General features: G+C 44.9%; 1 protein-coding gene across 1 annotated transcript in view; it reads left to right on the forward strand.

Moving 5' to 3' along the window:
• Window positions 1-21168, forward strand: part of LPP (LIM domain containing preferred translocation partner in lipoma) — a 166732-nt gene that overhangs the window by 74265 nt on the left and 71299 nt on the right. The window contains exons 4-5 of the mRNA XM_070753852.1: window positions 4566-4672; window positions 11422-11547. Coding sequence (XP_070609953.1) covers window positions 4566-4672; window positions 11422-11547 — 233 coding nt within the window. The remainder of the gene's footprint in view (window positions 1-4565; window positions 4673-11421; window positions 11548-21168) is intronic.

Raw genomic sequence — 21168 nt, forward strand, 5'->3', positions numbered from 1 at the left:
TATCAGGAAAGACTTCATGGACTCCATCTGTAGAGTCTGGAGGACAGAAGGAAAAGGGGGCACAGGATCAAAACATTTAAAGATGTGAAAGGGTTAATTAAGGTTCAGGGGGGGTTAAGTGTTTTCAATAGGAAAGTGAACACAAGAACAAGGGGGCACAATCTGAGGTTAGTTGGGGGAAAGATCAGAAGCAACGTGAGAAAATATTATTTGACTGAAAGAGTAGTAGATGCTTGGAACAAACTTCCAGCAGACATGGTTGGTCAATCCACAGGAACTGAATTTAAACCTTCCTGGGATAAACACAGATCCATCCTAAGATAAAATACAGGAAATGGTACAAGGGCAGACTAGATGGACCAGGAGGTCTTTTTCTGCCGTCAATCTTCTATGTTTCTATGTTTTTGAGCAATGTCTGTCTGGCCCCTTCTTGAAAACCTCCAATGTTGGAGTACACACATGTTCTGGTGGCCAGCTGTTCCCTAGGTTAATTGTCTTCACTGTTAAGGAAGCCTCTCCTTAAAGTCACACTTGCTTCTCTTGTCCTGCTTTCTGGTGCTTTGGGGGATAGATTTGACCTTCTGCTTAGCCTGCTTTAATTTATTTATTCATTCAGGAAGGAAGGAAAGAAAAAAAGAGAGAAAGAGACAGAGACATAGAATTAAGGAAGGGGGAAGAAAGGAAGGGAGAGAGAGGGAGAGAAAGAACGAAAGAGGAGGGAGGGAGGGGAAGGAAGGAAGGTGAGAAAGAAAGAGAGAAAGAAAGAAGGAAAGAAAAAGACAAAGAGATGGAAAAGGAAAAGAAGGAAGGAAGGAAGGAAAAAAGAGAGAAAGAGACAGAGACAGAGAAGGAAGGAAGGGGGAAGAAAGGAAGGGAGAGAGAGGAAGAGAAAGAAAGAAAGAAAGAGGAGGGAGGGAGGGGAAGGAAGGAGAGAAAGAAAGAAAGAAGGAAAGAAAAAGACAAAGAGATGGAGAAGGGAAGGAAGGAGGAAGGAAGGAAGGAAGGAAAGAAGGAAAGAAAGAAAAAAAGGGAGCTGGGGTGGTGCAGTGGTTAAAATACAACACCACAGGCTTCTTCAGCTAATTGCTAGCTGTAGTTCAGTGGTTCAAATCCCACCACCGGCTCCAGGTTGACTCAGCCTTCCGTCCTTCTGAGGGGGGTCAAATGAGGCCCCAGATTGTGGGGGCAAAAGAGGCTGATTCTGTCAACGCTTAGAGAGGGCTAGAAAAGCTCTAGGAAGCGGCATATAAGTCTGAATGCTGTTGCTGCTGTTATTTCTCATTCCAGGCTCCGTCCTGGTTCTGGGTGGGGGGGCTGCCTGTCCCAAAGGCCTTGCCAGATCTTCTTCTTCTTCTTCTTCTTCTTCTTCTTCTTCTTCTTCTTCTTCTTCTTCTTCTTCTTCTTCTTCTTCTTCTTCTTCTTCTGCGCTTTGTGTTTGTTTCTCTTCTTCTGAAAAGAGCCCCCCCCCCCAATGATTGCCAAACCGGCGGCTTTTGCTTTGCTCTCTCGCCCGCAGCCTCTTCGTCCCCCTTTGTGCCGGTCAGTAGGGTGTGTTTTCTTACCAGGGCTGCAATTAAAGGTCCTGATTGCCATTGTCCAGGTGGATGAGTGGCATTCATCGCTTTCCCCGACAAGAGTCTCGTTCCTATGGAGACTGATTGCTGCCCCTCTGCTCTTCTCCAAGGGTCGGGGGGGACGGACGACACGCTTTGCCCGCTGCCCTCCATGCCAGCCGGAAGACCCCCCTGGTCCTTTGTCCGGGGTAGAGGGGAAAGAATAGGAAGGGGTGGGGGGGAAGAAGAGAGCGCCAGGCCAATTAACAAAAATCCAGCCCTGGACAGGAGCCTCAGAGCTTGATTCTGGGAGGGGGAGAGATGGAGTGAATCCCAGAAATCTCCTTTGTTTTGCAAAGAAAGGGAGGGAGGGAGGGAGGGGAAAGGATGGGAAGGGAAGGGAAGAAAGGAAAGGAAAGGAGGAAAAGACTGACGAAGAGGACAGGGAGGGGAAGGAAGAAAAGGAAAGGAGAAAGGGAAAGAAGGAAAGATGAAGAGGACAGAAAAGGGAAGGGAAGGGAAGGAAGATCCAGCCGTGGGCAGCAGCTGCCAAAAAAGCCACCACAGTTCTAGGCTGCATCAACAAAGGGATGGAATCAAGATCACGTGAAGGGTTAATACCACTTTATAAGGCCACACTTGGAATCCGGCATCCGGTTTTGGTCACCACGATGCATAAAGGATGTTGAGACTCTAGAAAGAGGGCAGAGAAGAGCCACAAAGAGGATGAGGGGACTGAAGGGCTAAAATATATGAAGAAGGGTTGCAGGAACTGGGCCTGGCTAGTTGAATGACAAGAAGGACCAGGGGAGACACGATAGCAGCCTTCCAGTATCTCAGGGGTTGCCACAAAGAAGAGGGGGTCAAGCTATTCTCCAAAGCTCCTGAGGGCAGGAGAAGAAGCAATGGGTGGAAACTAAACAAGGAGAGAAGCAACTCAGAACTAAGGAGAAATTTCCTGACAGTTAGAACAATTTACCAGTGGAACAGCTTGCCACCAGAAGTTGTGAATGCGCCAACACTAGAAGTTTCTAAGGAGATGTTGGATACCATTTGTCTGAAGTGGGGTAGGGTTTCTGCCCAAGCAGGGGGTTGGACTAGAAGACCTCCAAGACCCCTCCCAACTATGTTATTCTACTCTGTTCTGTTCCGTCCCATCCTGTCCTGTCCATCCATCCATCTATCATCTAGGTAATTGTTCTAAGTTGGAACAATCCGTGGAACAGCTTGCCACCAGAAGTTGTGAATGCTCCAACACTGGAAGTTTTTAAGCAGATGTTAGATACCCATCTGTCTGAAGTGGTGTAGGGTTTCCTGCCTAAGCAGGGGGTCAGTCTAGAAGACCTCCAAGGTCCCTTCCAACTCTGTTGTTGTTGTTATGTTATTGTTACTGTCATTACTATTTCCCATAAGGGTGGGCTAGCAAAAGTGCAGTGAGTTGGCAGAGAGGTCAGCATCTATTCTTTTCATTTCAAAAATAACAATTTCTCCCGTTGTGTTCCTACTCCGCTCCCCATCTGGCTCAGCAGCAGAAACATTGCGCTCATTCTTCGCCGTAAGTTTTGGACTCCCTGTCCCAAAGACTCAACCCTAAATTTCACTGAGGGCTAGGAGCTTAAAGAATCCTTCAAAATATGTCTGGGGTTTCTTTTTACTTTCAAAAAAAAAAAAAAAAAAAAGGAGGAAAGAACCCAACAGTTGCGAACTTGCGAAAGAGGCTCGTACAAATCGTTAATTAAAGCCGCAGACGACGCCTGCACTTCGGGGTCCGGACTGTTCTGTATTTTGGGCTCGGAGGATGGTTAAAATAAACTTTCATTCCAGAGACGGGGAAGAAGAAGTGTGAGCAGGGTTTTTCACCATGACCCCTCAGGCGTGATAAAGAGATATCCATGGCAACTGGGTTTCGGTGCTGAGAAATTGTCTGTTGCTAATATTACTAATTCATGCCGGAGGGGGAAAAAAGTCTCTGGTGTTACTTGCCAGCCATGTGGGGAGTCCTTCCTTTATGGCGATTCGGTTAGTGGCCGCGGGAATTATTTTTTCTCCACCCTTAAATGAAATGAAAAGGATTGAGGGGCAGTGGTTTCTGACCGTCTCCAAATGGCTGAACAGTGCGGTCAGGCGATAGGAAAAGCGAGTAGAAGACTTGGCTGCATAGCTAGAGGTATAACAAGCAGGAAGAGGGAGATTGTGATCCCGCTGTATAGAGTGCTGGTGAGACCCCATTTGGAATAATACTGTGTTCAGTTCTGGAGACCTCACCTACAAAAAGATATTGACAAAATTGAAGGGGTCCAAAGACAGGCTACAAGAATGGTGGAAGGTCTGAAGCATAAAACGTATCAGGAAAGACTGAATGAACTCAACCTGTCTAGTCTGGAGGACAGAAGGAAAAGGGGGGACAGGATCGAAACATTTAAATATGTTCAAGGGTTAAATAAGGTCCAGGAGGGAAGTGTTTTTAATAGGAAAGTGAACACAAGAACAAGGGGACACAATCTGAGGTTAGTTGGGGGAAAGATCAGAAGCAACGTGAGAATATATTATTTGACTGAAAGAGTCGTAGATGCTTGGAACAAACTTCCAGCAGACGTGGTTGGTCAATCCACAGGAACTGAATTTAAACATGCCTGGGATAAACATAGATCCATCCTAAGATAAAATATAGGGAATAGTATAAGGGCAGACGAGATGGACCAGGAGGTCTTTTTCTGCCGTCAATCTTCTATGTTTCTATGTTTCTATATTTGTTGATGTTGTTTTATTATTTTATACCTTATATGTTGTATACATTTATACACACACACACACACACATACCTACATGCATACATACACACATACACGGGTACAGGTATGTAGGTCTTGGTGTATTTGGGTTTCTTCCCGTGTCAGTTTTATTCATTCGGTTTTCTTTGAGATAAAGGGGGCAGATGTGGTTGCCTGACGTGGTTGGAGACGCCTGGCCAAAGTTTCACCTGCGCTTTCTCTTCTTGCTCTCCCCGTCCAGGTGACTTCCCTCCGCCCCCTCCCCCACCGCCCCCCCTTTCGTCGGAGAACCTGGGGAGCTTCCTGCCACCGCCCCCCCCTCCGGAGGAAGCCTTTGCCAACATCCAGGTAAGAAGGCTGGGAGCCTCTTTTATGATCACAAGGACACTCGCAACAGCCCTGTGGAGACTGACCTCCCCCTTCACGGTGCTTTTCCATCCCTCTCTAAGCGGTTGACAGAATATTTAATTCCCAAATGTGAGTTTTTTATTTCCCCCCCTTCCTTCCAAAGAGCAGATTCGGTGTGTGAAATAGTCACCGAGTACAATTGGAGGCATATTAAGATTTATTAAACGATCGTGCCTCCGACTCCTCTCGGTTGCAGGAGGATAAATTTCAAGAAAGGGTAAAGAAGAAAAAGGAGGATAATAAAATATTGATTGTAAGCTAAGTAAACAACAACAAAAAAGGAGAGATTTAAACTCACAACGGGAAGAAACAGCAACTCTGCAAAGAGTGTGAAACAGAACACTAACCATCACACTCATAAACCAGACTAATTGTTATATTTATTTTGTTGTGAGTTGCCGTGAGTCCATGGAGAAGGGGGGCACAGAAATCAGAGAGGGAGAGGGAGAGAGAGAGGGAGAGAAAGAGAGAGAGAGAAGAAAGAAAGAAAATAAAGAAAGAGAGAGGGAGGGAGGCAGGAGGACAAGGAAGGAAGGGAGGAAGGAAGGAGAGAAAGAGAGGGAGAGAGAGAAAGAAAGAAAGGGGAGAGAAAGAAAGGAGGGAAGAAAGAAAGAAAGAAGAAAGAAAGAAGGGCAGACTAGATGGACCATGAGGTCAGAATTCTATGTTTCTATATTTCTAAGAAAGAAAGAAAGAAAGAAAGAAAGACAGAAGAGAGACAGAAAGACAAACAGACAGACAGACAGATGAAGAAACAGAGAAGGAAGGAAGGAAGGAAGGAAGGAAGGAAGGAAGGAAGGAAGGAAGGAAGGAAGGGAGAGAGCCATGGTGGCGCAGTGGTTAGAGTGCAGCACTGCAGCTCCTTCAGCTAACTTCTAGCTGTAGTTCAGTGGTTCAAATCTCACCACCGGCTCCAGGTGGACTCGGCTTTCTGTCAGGTGGGTCAAATGAGGACCCAGATTGTTGGGGGCAAAAGAGGCAGATTCTGTCAACCGCTTAGTGAGGGCTGGAAAAGCACCAGGAAGCAGTGTATAAGTCTAAAATGCTATTTATTTATTTATTTATTTATTTATTTATTGATTGATTGATTGATTGATTGATTGATTGATTGATTGATTGATTGATTGGATTTGTATGCCGCCCCTCTCCAGAGACTCGGGGCGGCTAACAGCGACAATAAAACAGTGTACAATAGTAATTTGGTATTGATGATTAAAAATCAATTAATATAAAAACCAAACATACATACATACATACCATGCATAGAATTGTAAAGGCCTAGGAGGAAAGAGGATCTCAATTCCCCCATGCCTGGCGGCAGAGGTGGGTTTTAAGTTGTTTACGAAAGGCAAGGAGGGTGGGGGCAGTTCTAATCTCTGGGGGGAGTTGGTTCCAGAGGGCCGGGGCCGCCACAGAGAAGGCTCTTCCCCTGGGTCCCGCCAGGCGACATTGCTTAGTTGACGGGACCCGGAGAAGATCCACTTTGTGGGACCTAACTGGTCGCTGGGATTCGTGCAGCAGAAGGCGGTCCCTGAGGTAATCTGGTCCGGTGCCATGAAGGGCTTTATAGGTCATAACCAACACTTTGAATTGTGACCGGAAACTGATCGGCAACCAATGCAGATTGCGGAGTGTTGGTGTGACATGGGCATATTTGGGAAAGCCCATGACTGCTCTCGCAGCTGCATTCTGCACGATCTGAAGTTTCTGAACATTTTTCAAAGGTAGCCCCATGTAGAGAGCGTTACAGTAGTCAAGCCTTGAGGTGATGAGGGCATGAGTGACCGTGAGCAGTGACTCCCGGTCCAAGTAGGGTCGCAACTGGTGCACCAGGCGAACCTGGGCAAACGTCCCCCTCGCCACAGCTGAAAGATGTTTCTCTAATGTGAGCTGTGGATCGAGGAGGACGCCCAAGTTGCGAACCTTCTCTGAGGGGGCCAGTGATTCTCCCCCCAGGGTAATGGACGGACAGATGGAGTTGTCCTTGGGAGGTAAGATCCACAGCCACTCCGTCTTGTCTGGGTTGAGTTTGAGCTTGTTGACACTCATCCAGGCCCTAACATCCTCCAGGCACCGGCCCATCACTTCCACTGCTTCGTTGGCTGGACATGGGGTGGAGATGTATAACTGGGTATCATCGGCGTATTGATGATACCTCACCCCATGCCCTTGGATGATCTCACCTAGCGGTTTCATGTAGATATTAAATAGCAGGGGGGAGAGGACCGACCCCTGAGGCACCCCACAAGGGAGAGACCTAGAGGTCGACCTCTGATCCCCTACTAACACCGACTGCGACCGACCAGAGAGGTATGAGGAGAACCACTGAAGAACAGTGCCTCCCACTCCCAACCCCTCTAGTCGGTGCAGAAGGATACCATGGTCGATGGTATCGAAAGCCGCTGAGAGGTCAAGAAGCACCAGGACAGAGGACAAGCCCCTGTCCTGGGCCCGCCAGAGATCATCCATCAACGCGACCAAAGCAGTTTCCATGCTGTAGCCGGGCCTGAATCCAGACTGTTGAGGACCTAGATAATCGGCTTCTTCCAAGGACCGCTGGAGCTGAAGTGCCACCACTTTCTCAACAACCTTCCCCATAAAGGGAAGGTTGGAGACTGGACGGTAGTTATTGAGTATGGCTGGGTCCAAGGAAGGCTTCTTGAGGAGGGGGCGCACAAGTGCCTCCTTATAAGGAGCCGGAAAGGACCCACTCCCCAAGGAGGCGTTGACAATCTCCCGGACCCAGCTCCATGTCACCTCTCGACTGACCGAAACCAACCAAGAGGGACACGGATCCAGTAGACAGGTGGCGGAACACACAGCTCCAATGGCCTTGTCCACTTCCTTAGGTGTCACTAAGTCAAACTTCTCCCAGACAGATGGACAAAGACGTTTAGCCCCAGTCACCTCGACTGACTCGTTGTCAGTTGACTCTGTTTTACAATTGGAGTCGAGATCCGCTCGAATCTGAGCAATTTTATCAGCGAAAAACGTGTTAAAATCCTCGGCACTACTCTGCAAGGGCTCCCTAACTCCCCCCTGGTTAAGAAGGGAGCGGGTTACCCTAAACAGAGCGGCCGGGCAGGATTCCGCTGATGCAATCAAGGTGGCATGATACGCGCATCTTGCTGCCTTGAGTGCCACTTTGTAAGTCATAATATGAGCTCTTACAAGTGTTCGATCGGATTCGGACTTACTCTTCCTCCATCGCTTCTCTAGACGTCTCTTCTGGCGTTTCAACTCCCGGAGCTCCTCGTTGAACCATGGAGCTCTACGGGGTCTAGTGCCGCGGAGAGGTCGCAGCGGTGCAATTCGGTCAAGGGCCTCTGCTGCAGCCTTGTTAATGCTGGAGCAAGGGGCTGGACTAGAAGACCTCCAAGGTCCCGTCCAACTCTTGTTATTCTATGTCCTAAACTTGGTGATGATGAGGGTGCTTGGGAGCCGTTTTTGACATCCAGGATGGCTCCATGTGGGGGAAGAGAGCTTTGATGCATGCCGGGCGGGTATTCTAGGTCACTTCCCATAAGGGTGCAAAGCTGGGTTTATTTATTTTTTGTTTTTAAATTTTAATTTAAAAAAAAAGTTTTATTTATAAACATATACACATATAACATACAAAACAAAACAAAGACATTTAAAAACATTGGACGTTTGTGTAGCAAAACTGTATAACAATTCTTACTGTGCTCAAATTCTATTACACACCTACTTTTACATATTTATTGTAAACCAGTTTTAAAACATTGATCATACTTTGCATAACTAATCATATATCTATTTTCCCATTAACCCGTTTATCACCAAGAAATAGCTCTCCTTTGTTATTAATTAAATGTACTTTTGTTACTTTATCCTTTTTTCCAGCCAGCAGTAGAACATAGAAACATAGAAGATTGAGGGCAGAAAAAGACCTCCTGGTCCATCTAGTCTGCCCTTCTACTATTTCCTGTATTTTATCTTAGGAACCAGTGGTGAGATTTGAACTGCTGAACTACAGCTAGCAGATAGCTGAAGGAGCCGGGATGGTTATATATTTATCCCAGGCATGTTTAAATTCAGTCCCTGTGGATTTACCAACTATGTCTGCTGGAAGTTTGTTCCAAGCATCTACTACTCTTTCAGTCAAATAATATTTTCTCCCATTGCTTCTGATCTTTCCCCCAATTGACCTCAGATTGTGGCCCCTTGTTCTTGTGTTCACTTTCCTATTAAAAACACTTCCCTCCTAAACCTTAATCCTTTCACCTATTTAAATGTTTTGATCGTGTCCCCCCTTTCCCTTCTGTCCTCCAGACTCTACAGATGGAGTTCATGGAGTCTTTCCTGATAAGTTTTATGCTTGAGACCTTCCACCATTTTTGTAGCCTGTCTTTGGACCCATTCAATTTGATCAATATCTTTTTGTAGGTGAAGTCTCCAGAACTGGACACAGTATATTCCAAATGGGGTCTCACCAGCGCTCTATATAAGGGGATCCCAATCTCCCTCTTCCTGCTTGTGATTCCTCTAGCTATGCAGCCAAGCATCCTACTTGCTTTTCCTACAGCCTACCCGCACTGTTCCCCCATTTGGAGACTGTCCGAAATCACGACCCCTAAATCCTTCTCTTCTAAGGTTTTTGCTAACACAGAACTGCCAATGCAATACTCAGATTGAGGATTCCTTTTCCTCAAGTGCATTATTTGACATTTGGAAACATTAAACTGCAGTTTCCATTGCTTTGGACATGCCCCAACATTTATAGAATTCCAACTCTTCCTTATTTTTCATTTCCAATGTTAGTTTGTCCATCTCTGCACATGCTATTATTTTCTCTATTATATCTTCTTCAACCCGTCTGAAGCTGGGTTTATTTTTTGCCACTCCGGCTGGTTTGGGCATTTCCAGGAACCTCGGATTCCTCCTTGCCAAGTCTGCCTGGCCGCTGGCATCGCTCGCCTTGCCAGGTTGCCACCCCAGCCGTGGAATCCAATCAAGGAGCTCATTAAACCCTTATGCGTGTCACACACAAACCCTCCCACTGACGGAGGAAAATGGCAGAGGTGCCAGTGTCGGGCAGAGACATATGGGAGGATTACGGCAGCCGTAATTATCAATAATGAGCCCCCGGCTGTAATTGAATTTAATTGGAAAGGAAGAGGTTGGCTTTCGGCTCCTTGGGAATCCATTGTCTGGAATCACTTGGGAGCAAGTGTTAGGAATAATAATAATAATAATAATAATAATAATAATAATAATAATAATAGAACAGAAAATAGAAAAGAACAGAACAGAACAGAATAAAATAGAATAGAATAGAATTTTTTTATTGGCCAAGTGTGATTGGACACACAAGAATTTGTAATTTCTCTTGGTGCATATGCTCTCAGTGTATAATAATAATAATTGTTGTTGTTATTATTATTATGATGATAATGATAATAATAATAATAATAATGATGATGATAATAATTATAATATAAACAACAACATTATATAATTATAATATAAACAACAACAAACAATGAAATCCAGCATATCATTCTTGTTTGCTGTTATTACTGTTTTTTGTGAAAATAACAACATTAACAACAACAACAGAGTTGGAAGGGACCTTGGAGGTCTTCTAGTCCAACCCTCTGCTTGGGCAGGAGACCCTACACCACTTCAGATAGAGGGTTATCCAACATCTTCTTAAAAACTTCCAGTGTTGGAGAATTCACAACTTCTGGAGGCAGGCAGTTAATTGTTTTGACTGTCAGGAAATTTCTCCTTAATTCTAAGTTGCTTCTCTCCTGGTTTAGTTTCCACCCGTTGCTTCTTGTTCTGCCCTCAGGTGCTTTGGAGAATAGCTTGACTTCCTCTTCTTTGGGGGAACCCCTGAGATACTGGAAGACTGCTATTGTGTCTCCCCTGGTCCTTTTCTTCCTTCCTTCCCTCCTTCCTTCCTTCCCTCCCTCCCTCCCTCCCTCCCTCCCTCCCTCCCTCCTTCCTTCCTTCCTTCCTTCCTTCCTTCCTTCCTTCCTTCCTTCCTTCCTTCCTTTTGCCGGCTGCCCAATCCTGAAGGATCAGGGCTTACAATAATAAAATAGTGTAAAATCAAATTACAGTATTACTAATAATATAAAACCCTTAAATCTACCCTTAAATCTTACAGATGTTTCATTACCCAACTAGGGAACACCATCAGTGTTGGAAGGGAGACAGGGGGAGGAGGAGGAGGAGGAGGAGGAGGAGGAGGAGGAGGAGGAGGAAAGAACTGTGGATGCTTGATGCTTTCTGGGCTTGGTGGTTTTCTTGCAAAAGTTTCATCATCAGTGCATTCTTGATTTACCTAGTCTGGTAATCAGTTTGTCTGAAGGAAAGGTCAGAGAGCACAAAGGATTCAGGCTTTATTGGATTTATAATCCTGAGGGACTCTGGACAGTTTATATACCTTATAAAGCAGTGTTTCCCAACCTTGTCCACTTGAAGATATCTGGACTTCAAGTTGCCAAGGTTGGGAAACCCTGTTCTAAAGGACCCCACAATTGATAAACTCATCTCTGGGAGACTCCCCCTGTCTAGGTCTCATTTGGAAATAAGGGAGTGGAGGTTTCTTGAAGCTCCCGCCATCCCTGAAGGTCTCCCCGTAATGAGAATCCTTTGATCTCGTGGAATCCTTTGATGCCCAGCCTCTTTTCAATGTGTCTCCTTCTCTTCCTTCTCAGATCAACGCTGGCAGCGGGAAGACCTTGGAAGAGAGGCGATCCAGTCTGGATGCAGAGATCGACTCCTTAACCAGCATCCTTGAAGACCTGGAAAGCAGCTCCCCTTACAAGCCCAGGAGCCAACAGGTGAGAGGTGGGAGGGAGGGAGGGAGGGCACCTGGCCTCCCTGATGGGACATGGGCAGAGTGGGTGCTGCTGCCAAGTTCCCAGATCAAGATCCCTGGAGCTTCTCAATTACAGAATAGAACAGAATATTTTATTTATTTATTTATTTTATTTATTATATTTGTATGCCGCCCCTCTCCGCAGACTCGGGGCGGCTCACAACAATAATAATAACAAAATGCAATGTAACAAACCTAATATTAAAAGAAAGTATCTAAAAACCTGTCATTTAAAAAAGCATATAACACAAACATACCATACATGAACTCTATAAGCCTGGGGGAGATGTCTCAATTTCCCCCATGCCTGGCGATACAGGTGGGTCTTAGCAATTTACAAAAGGCAAGGAGGGTGGGGGCAGTTCTGATCTCTTGGGGGAGTTGGTTCCAGAGGGTCGGGGCCGCCACAGAGAAGGCTCTTCCCCTGGGGCCCGCCAGACGACATTGTTTAGTCGACGGGACCTGGAGAAGGCCAACTCTGTGGGACCTTATCAGTCGCTGGGATTCGTGCAGCTGAAGGTGGTCTCACAGATATTCTGGTCCAATGCCATGAAGGGCTTTATAGGTCATAACCAACACTTTGAATTGTGACTGGAAACTGATCAGCAGCCAATGCAGACTGCGGAGTGTTGGAGAATAGAATAGAATAGAATACATGGCTAAGTGTGATTGGACACACAAGGAATTTGTCTTGGTGCAGATGCTCTCAGTGTACATAAAAGAAAAAGAGACATTTGTCAAAAATCACTTAATGATTGTCATAGGGTACAAATAAGCAATGAGGAAATAATCAATATTAATAAAAATCTGAAGGATACAAGCAACAAGTCACACAGTCATAAATGGGAGGAAATGGGTGATGGGAACAATGAGAAAAAACTAGTAGTAATAGTGTTGAGGGAATTATTTGTTGAGCAGAGTGATGGCATTTGGGGGAAAACTGTCCTTGTCTTGCTGTGCAGGGCTCTGTAGCGACGTTTTGAGGGTCGGAGTTGAAACACTTTATGTCCAGGATACAAAGGGTCCAAGTCAAATAGCCTTCAAACTTGGCAACTTTTAAGACTTGTGGACTTCAACTCCCAGAATTCTCCAGACCCTTGAAAAACCAGGGGGCCGGCAGGAGGGGCGCAGGCAGGTGTGATGGAGCTGAGTTGGGCTCTGCATGGCACCTGTGGGTCACCTGCCATAGGTTCGACCTCACAGGTGTAGGGTCTGCTATTAATCTCCAGGGTTTTGATCCTCATTAGTTGCTCTTCTTAGCTGCACTTTTTCCCAAAGTCTCAACATCTTTTTTTCTAATGTGGTGACCAATGCAGTTTGTAATGTAGTCGGTCAGCCTTTAGTGAAAACATTAATGAAAAGTAACTTTTAATCAAAACATGGTTGATTAAAGATGGTTGGCTGCATAGCTGGAGGTATAACAAGCAGGAAGAGGGAGATTGTGATCCCGCTGTATAGAACACTAGTGAGACCACATTTGGAATAATACAGTGTCCAGTTCTGGAGACCTCACCTACAAACAGATATGGATCAAATTGAAGGGGTCCAAAGACGGGCTACAAGAACGGTGGAAGGTCTTAAGCATAAAACGTATCAGGAAAGACTTCATGAACTCAATCTGTATAGTCTGGAGGACAGAAGGGAAAGGGGGGACATGATTGACACATTTAAACAAGTGAAAGGATTCAATAAGGTTCAGGAGGGTTTAAGTGTTTTTAATAGGAGAATGAACATAAAAACAATCTTAGGTTTGTTTGTTTGTTTGTTTATTTATGATTTGATTTGATTTGATTTGTATGTCACCCCTCTCTAAGGACTCACAGCATATACCAAAAACATAACAATACAATTTATCCAATTATTATACTAAAAAGATTCTTAAAAATTCTAACTTAAAACATTCATTTGCATTCATTCAATAAATCACACTAAGGACATTCATTGGTCAGGGGGAGAGATCAAATGTCCCAAGGCCTGGTGACAGAGATGAGTTTTTAGGCTCTTTTGGAAGGCAAGGAGGGTGGGGGCGGTGCGAATCTCCAGGGGGAGCTGATTCCAGAGAGCCAGGGCCCCCACAGAGAAGGCTTTTCCCCTTTGCCCCACCAAGCGCCATTGTTTGGTTGATGGGACCCTAAGGAGACCAACTCTGTGGGACCTCACAAGACACTGTGATTCGTGCGGCAGAAGGCGGTCTCGGAGATAAGTTGGGGGAAAGATCAGAAGCAACGTGAGAAGATATTATTTCACTGAAAGAATAGTAGATGCTTGGAACAAACTTCCAGCAGACGTGGTTAGTCAATCCACAGTGACCAAATTTTAAACATGCCTGGGATAAACATATATCCATCCTAAGATAAAACGCAGGAAACAATATAAGGGCAGACTAGATGGACCAGGAGGCCTTTTTCCGCCATCAATCTTCTATGTTTGTATGTTACATTAATGACAAAATTAAGTAATGTTAGTTTGTCAACTTTTTCTTCCTGTGCCCTCTTGCATTGCTTTTCTTTTGTCCTGGGGCTTGGACTCTTTCATCCATTGATCGGTCAGGAAAGATTTGTCCATTGGCTTTGGCTTCCTGTGGCATTGAAAACGACCAGGTGTCGTCGTGAGCCTGGGACACATCACAAATAGGGGTCAGTTGCCAAAGGTCTGGATTTTGATCCCTTGACCAGGGAGCAGGAGTCATTAAGTGTGAAAAACGGGGCCCGAGAGTCATATTTTTCAGCCCTGTTGAAACCTGGAATGATCTACACTGCAGGCAAAGGGGGATTCCTGCAGGCAAAACACCCAGCAACGTTAATAATAATAGTCCCCCCCCCCCCCTTTTGCAATTCAGGGAAGGAAATTGAGGCTGGCATTATTTGGGTGTCCTCAACCGTGTCATTGCAGCGATGCAGGAGAAAAACACAAACAGCGTTTCTCCTTTTTGGCAACGTCGCGACTGGAGCCGCTGCCGGGAATTGGTTAGCAAACAAGCAGAGAATGAAAACCATTCCGGGCATTTGCAAAATGCAAAACGGCTTTGGCAAGAGTTCAACGTGACTGTTGCATGTTGTTGGTTGCTTTGTGGATCCCTGCGAACTTTCCTCTCTTGGAGGGGGTCTAGTCGGCCATTCAGAATCAACAGAATTGGGATGATGGAATAAGATAGGCGGAAGGGACCCTGGAGGTCTTCTAGTCCAACCCCCGGCCTAGAGCATTTCAGATGAGTGGATGTCTCTTCTTCTTCTTTTAAAGAAAAAACCTTTTTCAAAGGGAGGAAGGGAGGGAGGAAAGAAGGAATAACAAAGTTAGAAGGGACCTTGGAGGTCTTCTAGTCCAACCCCCTGCTTAGGCAGGAGACCCTACACTACTTCAGACAGATGGTTATCCAACATCTGCTGAATGCTGATGTCACTGTTGGAGCATTCACAACTTCTGGTGGCAAGCTGTTCCACTGGCTAATTGTTAGGTCAGGAAGTTTCTCCTTAGTTCTAGGTTGCTTCTCCCCTTGATTAGTTTCCCCCATTTCCTTCCTTCCTTCCTTTCTTCCCCTTACTTCTTCTTTCTTTCTTTCTTTCTTTCTTTCTTTCTTTCTTTCTTTTTCTCTTCCTTATTGATTGATTGATTGATTGATTGATTGATTGATTGATTGATTGAGATTTGTATGCTGCCCCTCTCCGCAGACTCGGGGTGGCTTTCTCTCTCTCTCTCTATCTCTGTCTCTGTCTCTTTTCTTTCCCTTCTCCATGAATGTAAACCTGCCTGGGATAAACATAGATCCATTCTGAGATAAAATACAGGAAATAGTATAAGGGCAGACTAGATGGACCATGAGGTCTTTTTCTGCTGTCAATCTTCTATGTTTTTAGGTTTCTAATTGGATCCAATTGTATTTTGTACACTGTTTTGTTGCTGACATGTTGTGAGCCGCCCTGAGTCCATGCAGAATGGCGGCATACAAATCCAATGAATGAATGAATGAATGTGCCGTTTCTATCAATACATGTAGCCCTTGATTTATGACAGTTCCGTTTAGTGACCATTCCAAGTTACAACGGAACTGGAAAAAGTGACCATTTTTCACACTTTTAACGACCGTTCCATCATCCTCCGTAGTGACAGGTTAAAAGTTGGGATGCTTCAGCATGACTCGTATTTAACGACGGTCGCAGTCAACCTTCCAACAAGCAAACTCAATGGGGGGCTAAGCCAGATTCGCTTAACGACCCTGATTATTACTTCACCCCAGTAGTGTTTCACTTAACAATGGTGGAGGCTCAAAACTCCTTTCACAAGGAGCATCAAACCATAATAATAACAGGGGGGGGGAGGGGGGGAATCAGTTGCCATGCCAACCTTGATCGGAGCTCTCAAAGCAATACCGAAAGGGCTTCTTTTGATATCTGGAAATATTAAATTTATCAGAACCAAACAGCCTAATTTTAGGGGGAAAATCAATACCCTGCTTAGATTTGCTTATAGAAGCATAGAAGATTGACAGCAGAAAAAGACCTCCTGGACCATCTTATATATATAAGATGGTCCAGGAGAATTCAGTTCCTGTGGATTTACCAACCACGTCTGCTGGAAGTTTGTTCCAAGCATCTACTACTCTTTCAGTGAAATAATATTTTCTCACGTTGCTTTTGATCTTTCCCCCAACTAACTTCAGATTGTGCCCCCTTGTTCTTGGGTTCACTTTCCTATTAAAATCACTTCCCTCCTGGGCCTTATTTAACCCTTTAACATATTTAAATTCTTCAATAATTCCTTAAAATAATTCTACGGTCCTTTCTTAGGAGTTGGCGTTATGAAGTTTCCATCACTTTCATGATGGCAGACCCAACAATAGGTTGCAGGTACTCCTCGAATTACGATCACTATTGCACAGGGAGTCCTTGAGTTACGACTACCATTGAATCCAACATTTCTGTTGCTAAGCGAGACAGTTGTTAAGTGAGTTTGGCCCCCATGTTAACAACCTTTCTCACCACGGTTGTTAAGTGAATCACTTGAGAAGTGAATCTGGCTCTCCCCACTGGAATCCCTTGTCAGACGGTCACAAAAGCGAATCAGGTGCCGGTGCAGCCGTCAGAAGCACACGACAGCTGCCAATCCTCCAAATTTGGGTCAGAATCTACTTACCTTCCCTATCGGTCCATCATGCCCGGGTTTTCTCCCTCTGCGCATGTTGCAGAAGGTTTTGCGCAATGCGCAGAGGGTTAAAAACAAGAAAATGGCAACGTTCAGGTGAGTGGACAGAGCCTCTCACGGCCACCGCTACCGGTTCTCCAAACAACCAGCAGATGCCGGAACTGGTAGAATTTCACCCCCTGCTTCAACATGACAAAGACGTGACAATAAAAGCGACAACGCAACAAAAGCTGAAGCTGTAATGCGGGGGTCGATTGAATTGAACCGAACGTAATCCTTTTTATCTGGCCAAAAATTGATCTCAGGTCCATGATGCTCTTCTACATACACATGAAAGCCAAAGAATAATCGGAAGAACAACAACAATCACGGAGTAGAGATAACAGGCACGTTAGCAAGGAGGAAAGATCTGAATTCGGAGCTCGTGAGCATCAGAGTCAGGACCCACTTCAAACCTTCTGCGTGTTTATTTATTTATTTATTTATTGATTGATTGATTGATTGATTGTTAGAGTTGAAAGGGACCACGGAGGCCATCGAGTCCAACCCCCTGCCCAAGCAGGAACCCTATAGCACACCAGTCAAGTGGCAGTTCAATCTTCTCTTTAAAATGTCCAGAGTGTTGGAGTTCACAACGTCCATTGTAATGTAAACAACAAGGCAGCTTTGACGATACTGGCAGGGACCTGTGGCTTGTTTCGAGCGCGCGCAACACAGCTGCCATTTGGGGGTCCACTGTGCATATGCGCTGCAAATTATATTCCTAACCACGAGGATTTTTTGGGGGGGGGGAGAGAAAGGGAGAGAGAGAGTGGGATTAAATAAAATCGTGCCATGCACACCCCAGCCTTCTCTGGTATCCCCCCCCCCCCCGGCAGGCATTAATAGACCTCTTTTGGATTATAAATTAAGCCTTGTCGCTGGTTGTTTATTTTAATTTTTTTTTTTTAGCCCTTCTGCATTCGGCACTCGAGCACGAATTCCACCCGGGAATATTGGGTTTGCGTCTCCCATCCGTTGGGGGGCAAAACCTCAGCCAGGGAAGCGAGGGCTGATTTATACTTGGGTTTTTTTCTGCATCCCTCTTTTATTTTCCTCCATTTGAGGAGGGGGAGAGAGGAGGGGGAAACCAAACACAACCTCCATTAAGAGGGCTGCAATCGGGCGGCAGGGGAGGATCAGGTTCCCTTGGCAACCCTCGCACACGGATCCTGGCCACCGATGATGTTGTGATGTTGCCGTACCTTTTGTTTGGGTCTGATGAAATTTAGCTGGCCGGTGACGTTAGTCCTTGAGGTGGGAAAGCTGACGTGGGGTCCCTGGGGGGGCTTTGCGCATTGACTCACAAAGTTCAGCAGCTCTGTGTTGTGTCGTTGATACAGGAAGGGGTGGGGGGGCGTGGAAATGAGCTATAGCGGTGGTGCTACAGGTGCCTGGGGTGGGGGGGGATTTGGAGGGAGAGATGTGGATTATTATTCAGTTTACTTCTCTGGATAACTGAATTAATAAAGGTGGGAGGCAGATGATATCTGCATTTGAGTTGCAAATAGCTCAAGGCAGTGGATGTATATGCACCAAAGACAAATTCCTTGTGTGTCCAATCACACTTGGTCAATAAAGAATTCTGCTCTGTTCTGTTCTGTTCCCTTCCATTCTACTCTATTCTATTCTCCAATTATGCTGTTCCCTTCCATTCTATTCTATTCTCCAATTATTCTATTATATTCCATTCCATTCTATTCTAATCTAATTATTCTATTCTATTTTATTCTAATTATTCTATTTTGTTATATTATATCATATTCTCCAATTATCCTGTTACATTCCGTTCCTTTCTCCAATTATTCTATTCTATTCTGTTCTATTCTATTTATTCAATTCTGATTATTCTATTCTGTTTATTCTGTTCTATTCTAATTATTCTATTCTGTTTATTCTATTCTAATTATTCTACTCTAGTATCTATTCGCTATTCTCTTCTATTGTATTGATCTTGGAGGGGTCTATAAAGTTCGTTCAGACTCCATGCCAATCTTGGGAGGCCTTCACCTGCCTTAGATGGTGGAGAGATCAGCCGGGTGGATGGATGGATCCACTTGGTGAGGTTAGTTCGTGGCGCCCCACATTTCTGCTGCTAAGCGAGACAGTGGTTCAGTGGGTTTTGTGCCGTTTCACAGCCTTTCTTCCCTTCTCTGTTGTTAAGTGAATCTGACCTCCCCAGCGACATTGCTTGGCAGAAGGTCGCAAAAGGTGGGAATCACATCATGTGACCTGCAACGGTCGTTAAGCACGAAAAATGGTCCTTAGTCATTTTTATGGTCCCCTTTTAACTTGGAACGGTCACTAAATGAACTGTTGTAAATCAAGGGCTACCTGTATTGAGAGAAACGGCACATCCTGGCAAACCACGAGAGCTTCTAGCCTGTTGCCTCCCACCAGGACGGAAAGAGGGGTGAGAATTCAACCGGGAGTTTACTAGAAATATAGCTTGGATTTCATCCAGAGCAAATCGATTGGAATTATTTTGTTTATTCGCTTCTTTATTTGTTTTGCCATGTACGTATTGGTGGTATACAGAGATACAATTCAAAGTGTTGGTTATGACCTATGAAGCCCTTCATGGCACCGGACCAGAATATCTCCGGGACTGCCTTCTGCTGCACGAATCCCAGCGACCGCTTAGGTCCCACAGAGTGGGTCTTCTCCGGGTCCCGTCGACTAAACAATGTCATTTGGCGGGACCCAGGAGAAGAGCCTTCTCTGTGGCGGCCCCGACCCTTTGGAACCAACTCCCCCCAGATATCAGAGTTGCCCCCACCCTCCTTGCCTTTCGTAAGCTCCTTAAAACCCATCTCTGTCATCAGGCATGGGGGAATTGAGACTTTCTCTCCCCCTAGGCTTATAAAATTTATGCATGGCATGTTAGTATGTATGATTGGTTTTTAAATTGGGGTTTTAAATTAACTTAAACTTAAATATTGGATTTGTTTACATTGTATTATTATTGCTGTGAGCCGCCCCGAGTCTGCAGAGAGGGGTGGCATACAAATCTGATAAATAAATAAATAAATAAATAAATAAATAAATAAATAAATAAATAAATAAATAAATAAATAAATAAATACAATACAATACAATACAATACAATACAATACAATACAATACAATACAATACAATACAATATTTATATACATGATACTAGTAAGAGAGAAACATTACGACAGGGGACGGAAGGCAGGCTGGTGCACTTATGGACGCCCCTCACTGACCTCTTGCGAATCGGGAGAGGTCAACCATGGATAGACTAAGCAGGGCAAAGCTTTGGGGGTTAGGTGACAATATTACAGGCAGGTAGTGAGTTCCATGCATCAACTACTTGGTTACTTTGAGTTTGTACCTGTAGCGTGCTCGTGTGTTGTTGTGGTTGAAGCTGAAGTAGTTGACAGGAAGGACGTTTTAGCAGATGATTTTATGGGCTGTGCTTAGGTCGTGTCTAAGGCGATGTAGTTCTGAGCTTTCTAAACCTAGGATTGTAAGTCTAGTTGAGTAAACTATTCTGTTGTGAGTGCAGGAGTGGAGGACTCTTCTAATAAAGTAACTCTGGACGTTTTCTAAAGTATTTTTGTCCAAAATGCGGTGTGGATTCCAGACAGATGAGCTGTATTCAAGGATTGGTCTGGCAAAAGTTTTGTATGTTCTGGTTAGTAGTGGGAAATTACCGGAGAAGAAACTATGTAGCTTCTACTTCTTTCTGAACAGCTTTGTACTTTTTGCTCTAATAAATCTCCATTCTGGAGTTTGGTGTCCTCGGAAGCCCGTTTTTGTGGTTTGTTGTCTAGCCAAAAAAATTTTTTTTAACAGCAAAAATTGCACAACATCCCACAACCCCAAATCTCAGTTTTTCAAAAACACCATCGCTCCACATCCGTATGACTCATCTAACCCAGTTACTCAATTCGCCCATTTTCACACAATGTCGCGAACCGTAAATTAACCGGCCCGCCACCGACCCACAAAAAGAGGAGTCAACACCGAGAAGACTTCCTTGCGTTGTGTGTTCACAGCTTCAGTGTCTGGCTCGGTCAACACACAGAGACGAAGCGAAGAAGTTTCCATAACACACCAAAACTAATTTTAGCCGAGGCTCAGATGCGGTAGCTTTCCTGGAGCTCACGCCAGATGTCAGACCTTTGGGGTTGGGCGGGTTATAAATACACTCAAAAATAAAGGCAGGAATAAAATGTTTCCTCTAAAAGCAGGAGAAATGCAGAGCGGATCCTGCAGAATCTAAAGGAATCTTGTTAGCAGCTTTTCCAAGGAGCAAAGGAAGGGCCACCTGTTTTTAAATAAAGATGCTAACAGATTCCAGATTTTGGGCAGCCTTGAGCAGTTGTTCCGCAACCTCTGCAACTTTATATTGCCTGGATTCCCCCAAAATTCTCG

The sequence above is a fragment of the Erythrolamprus reginae genome, chromosome 5 (genome assembly GCF_031021105.1).
Source record: "Erythrolamprus reginae isolate rEryReg1 chromosome 5, rEryReg1.hap1, whole genome shotgun sequence".
In the NCBI taxonomy this organism is placed as follows: domain Eukaryota; kingdom Metazoa; phylum Chordata; class Lepidosauria; order Squamata; family Dipsadidae; genus Erythrolamprus; species Erythrolamprus reginae.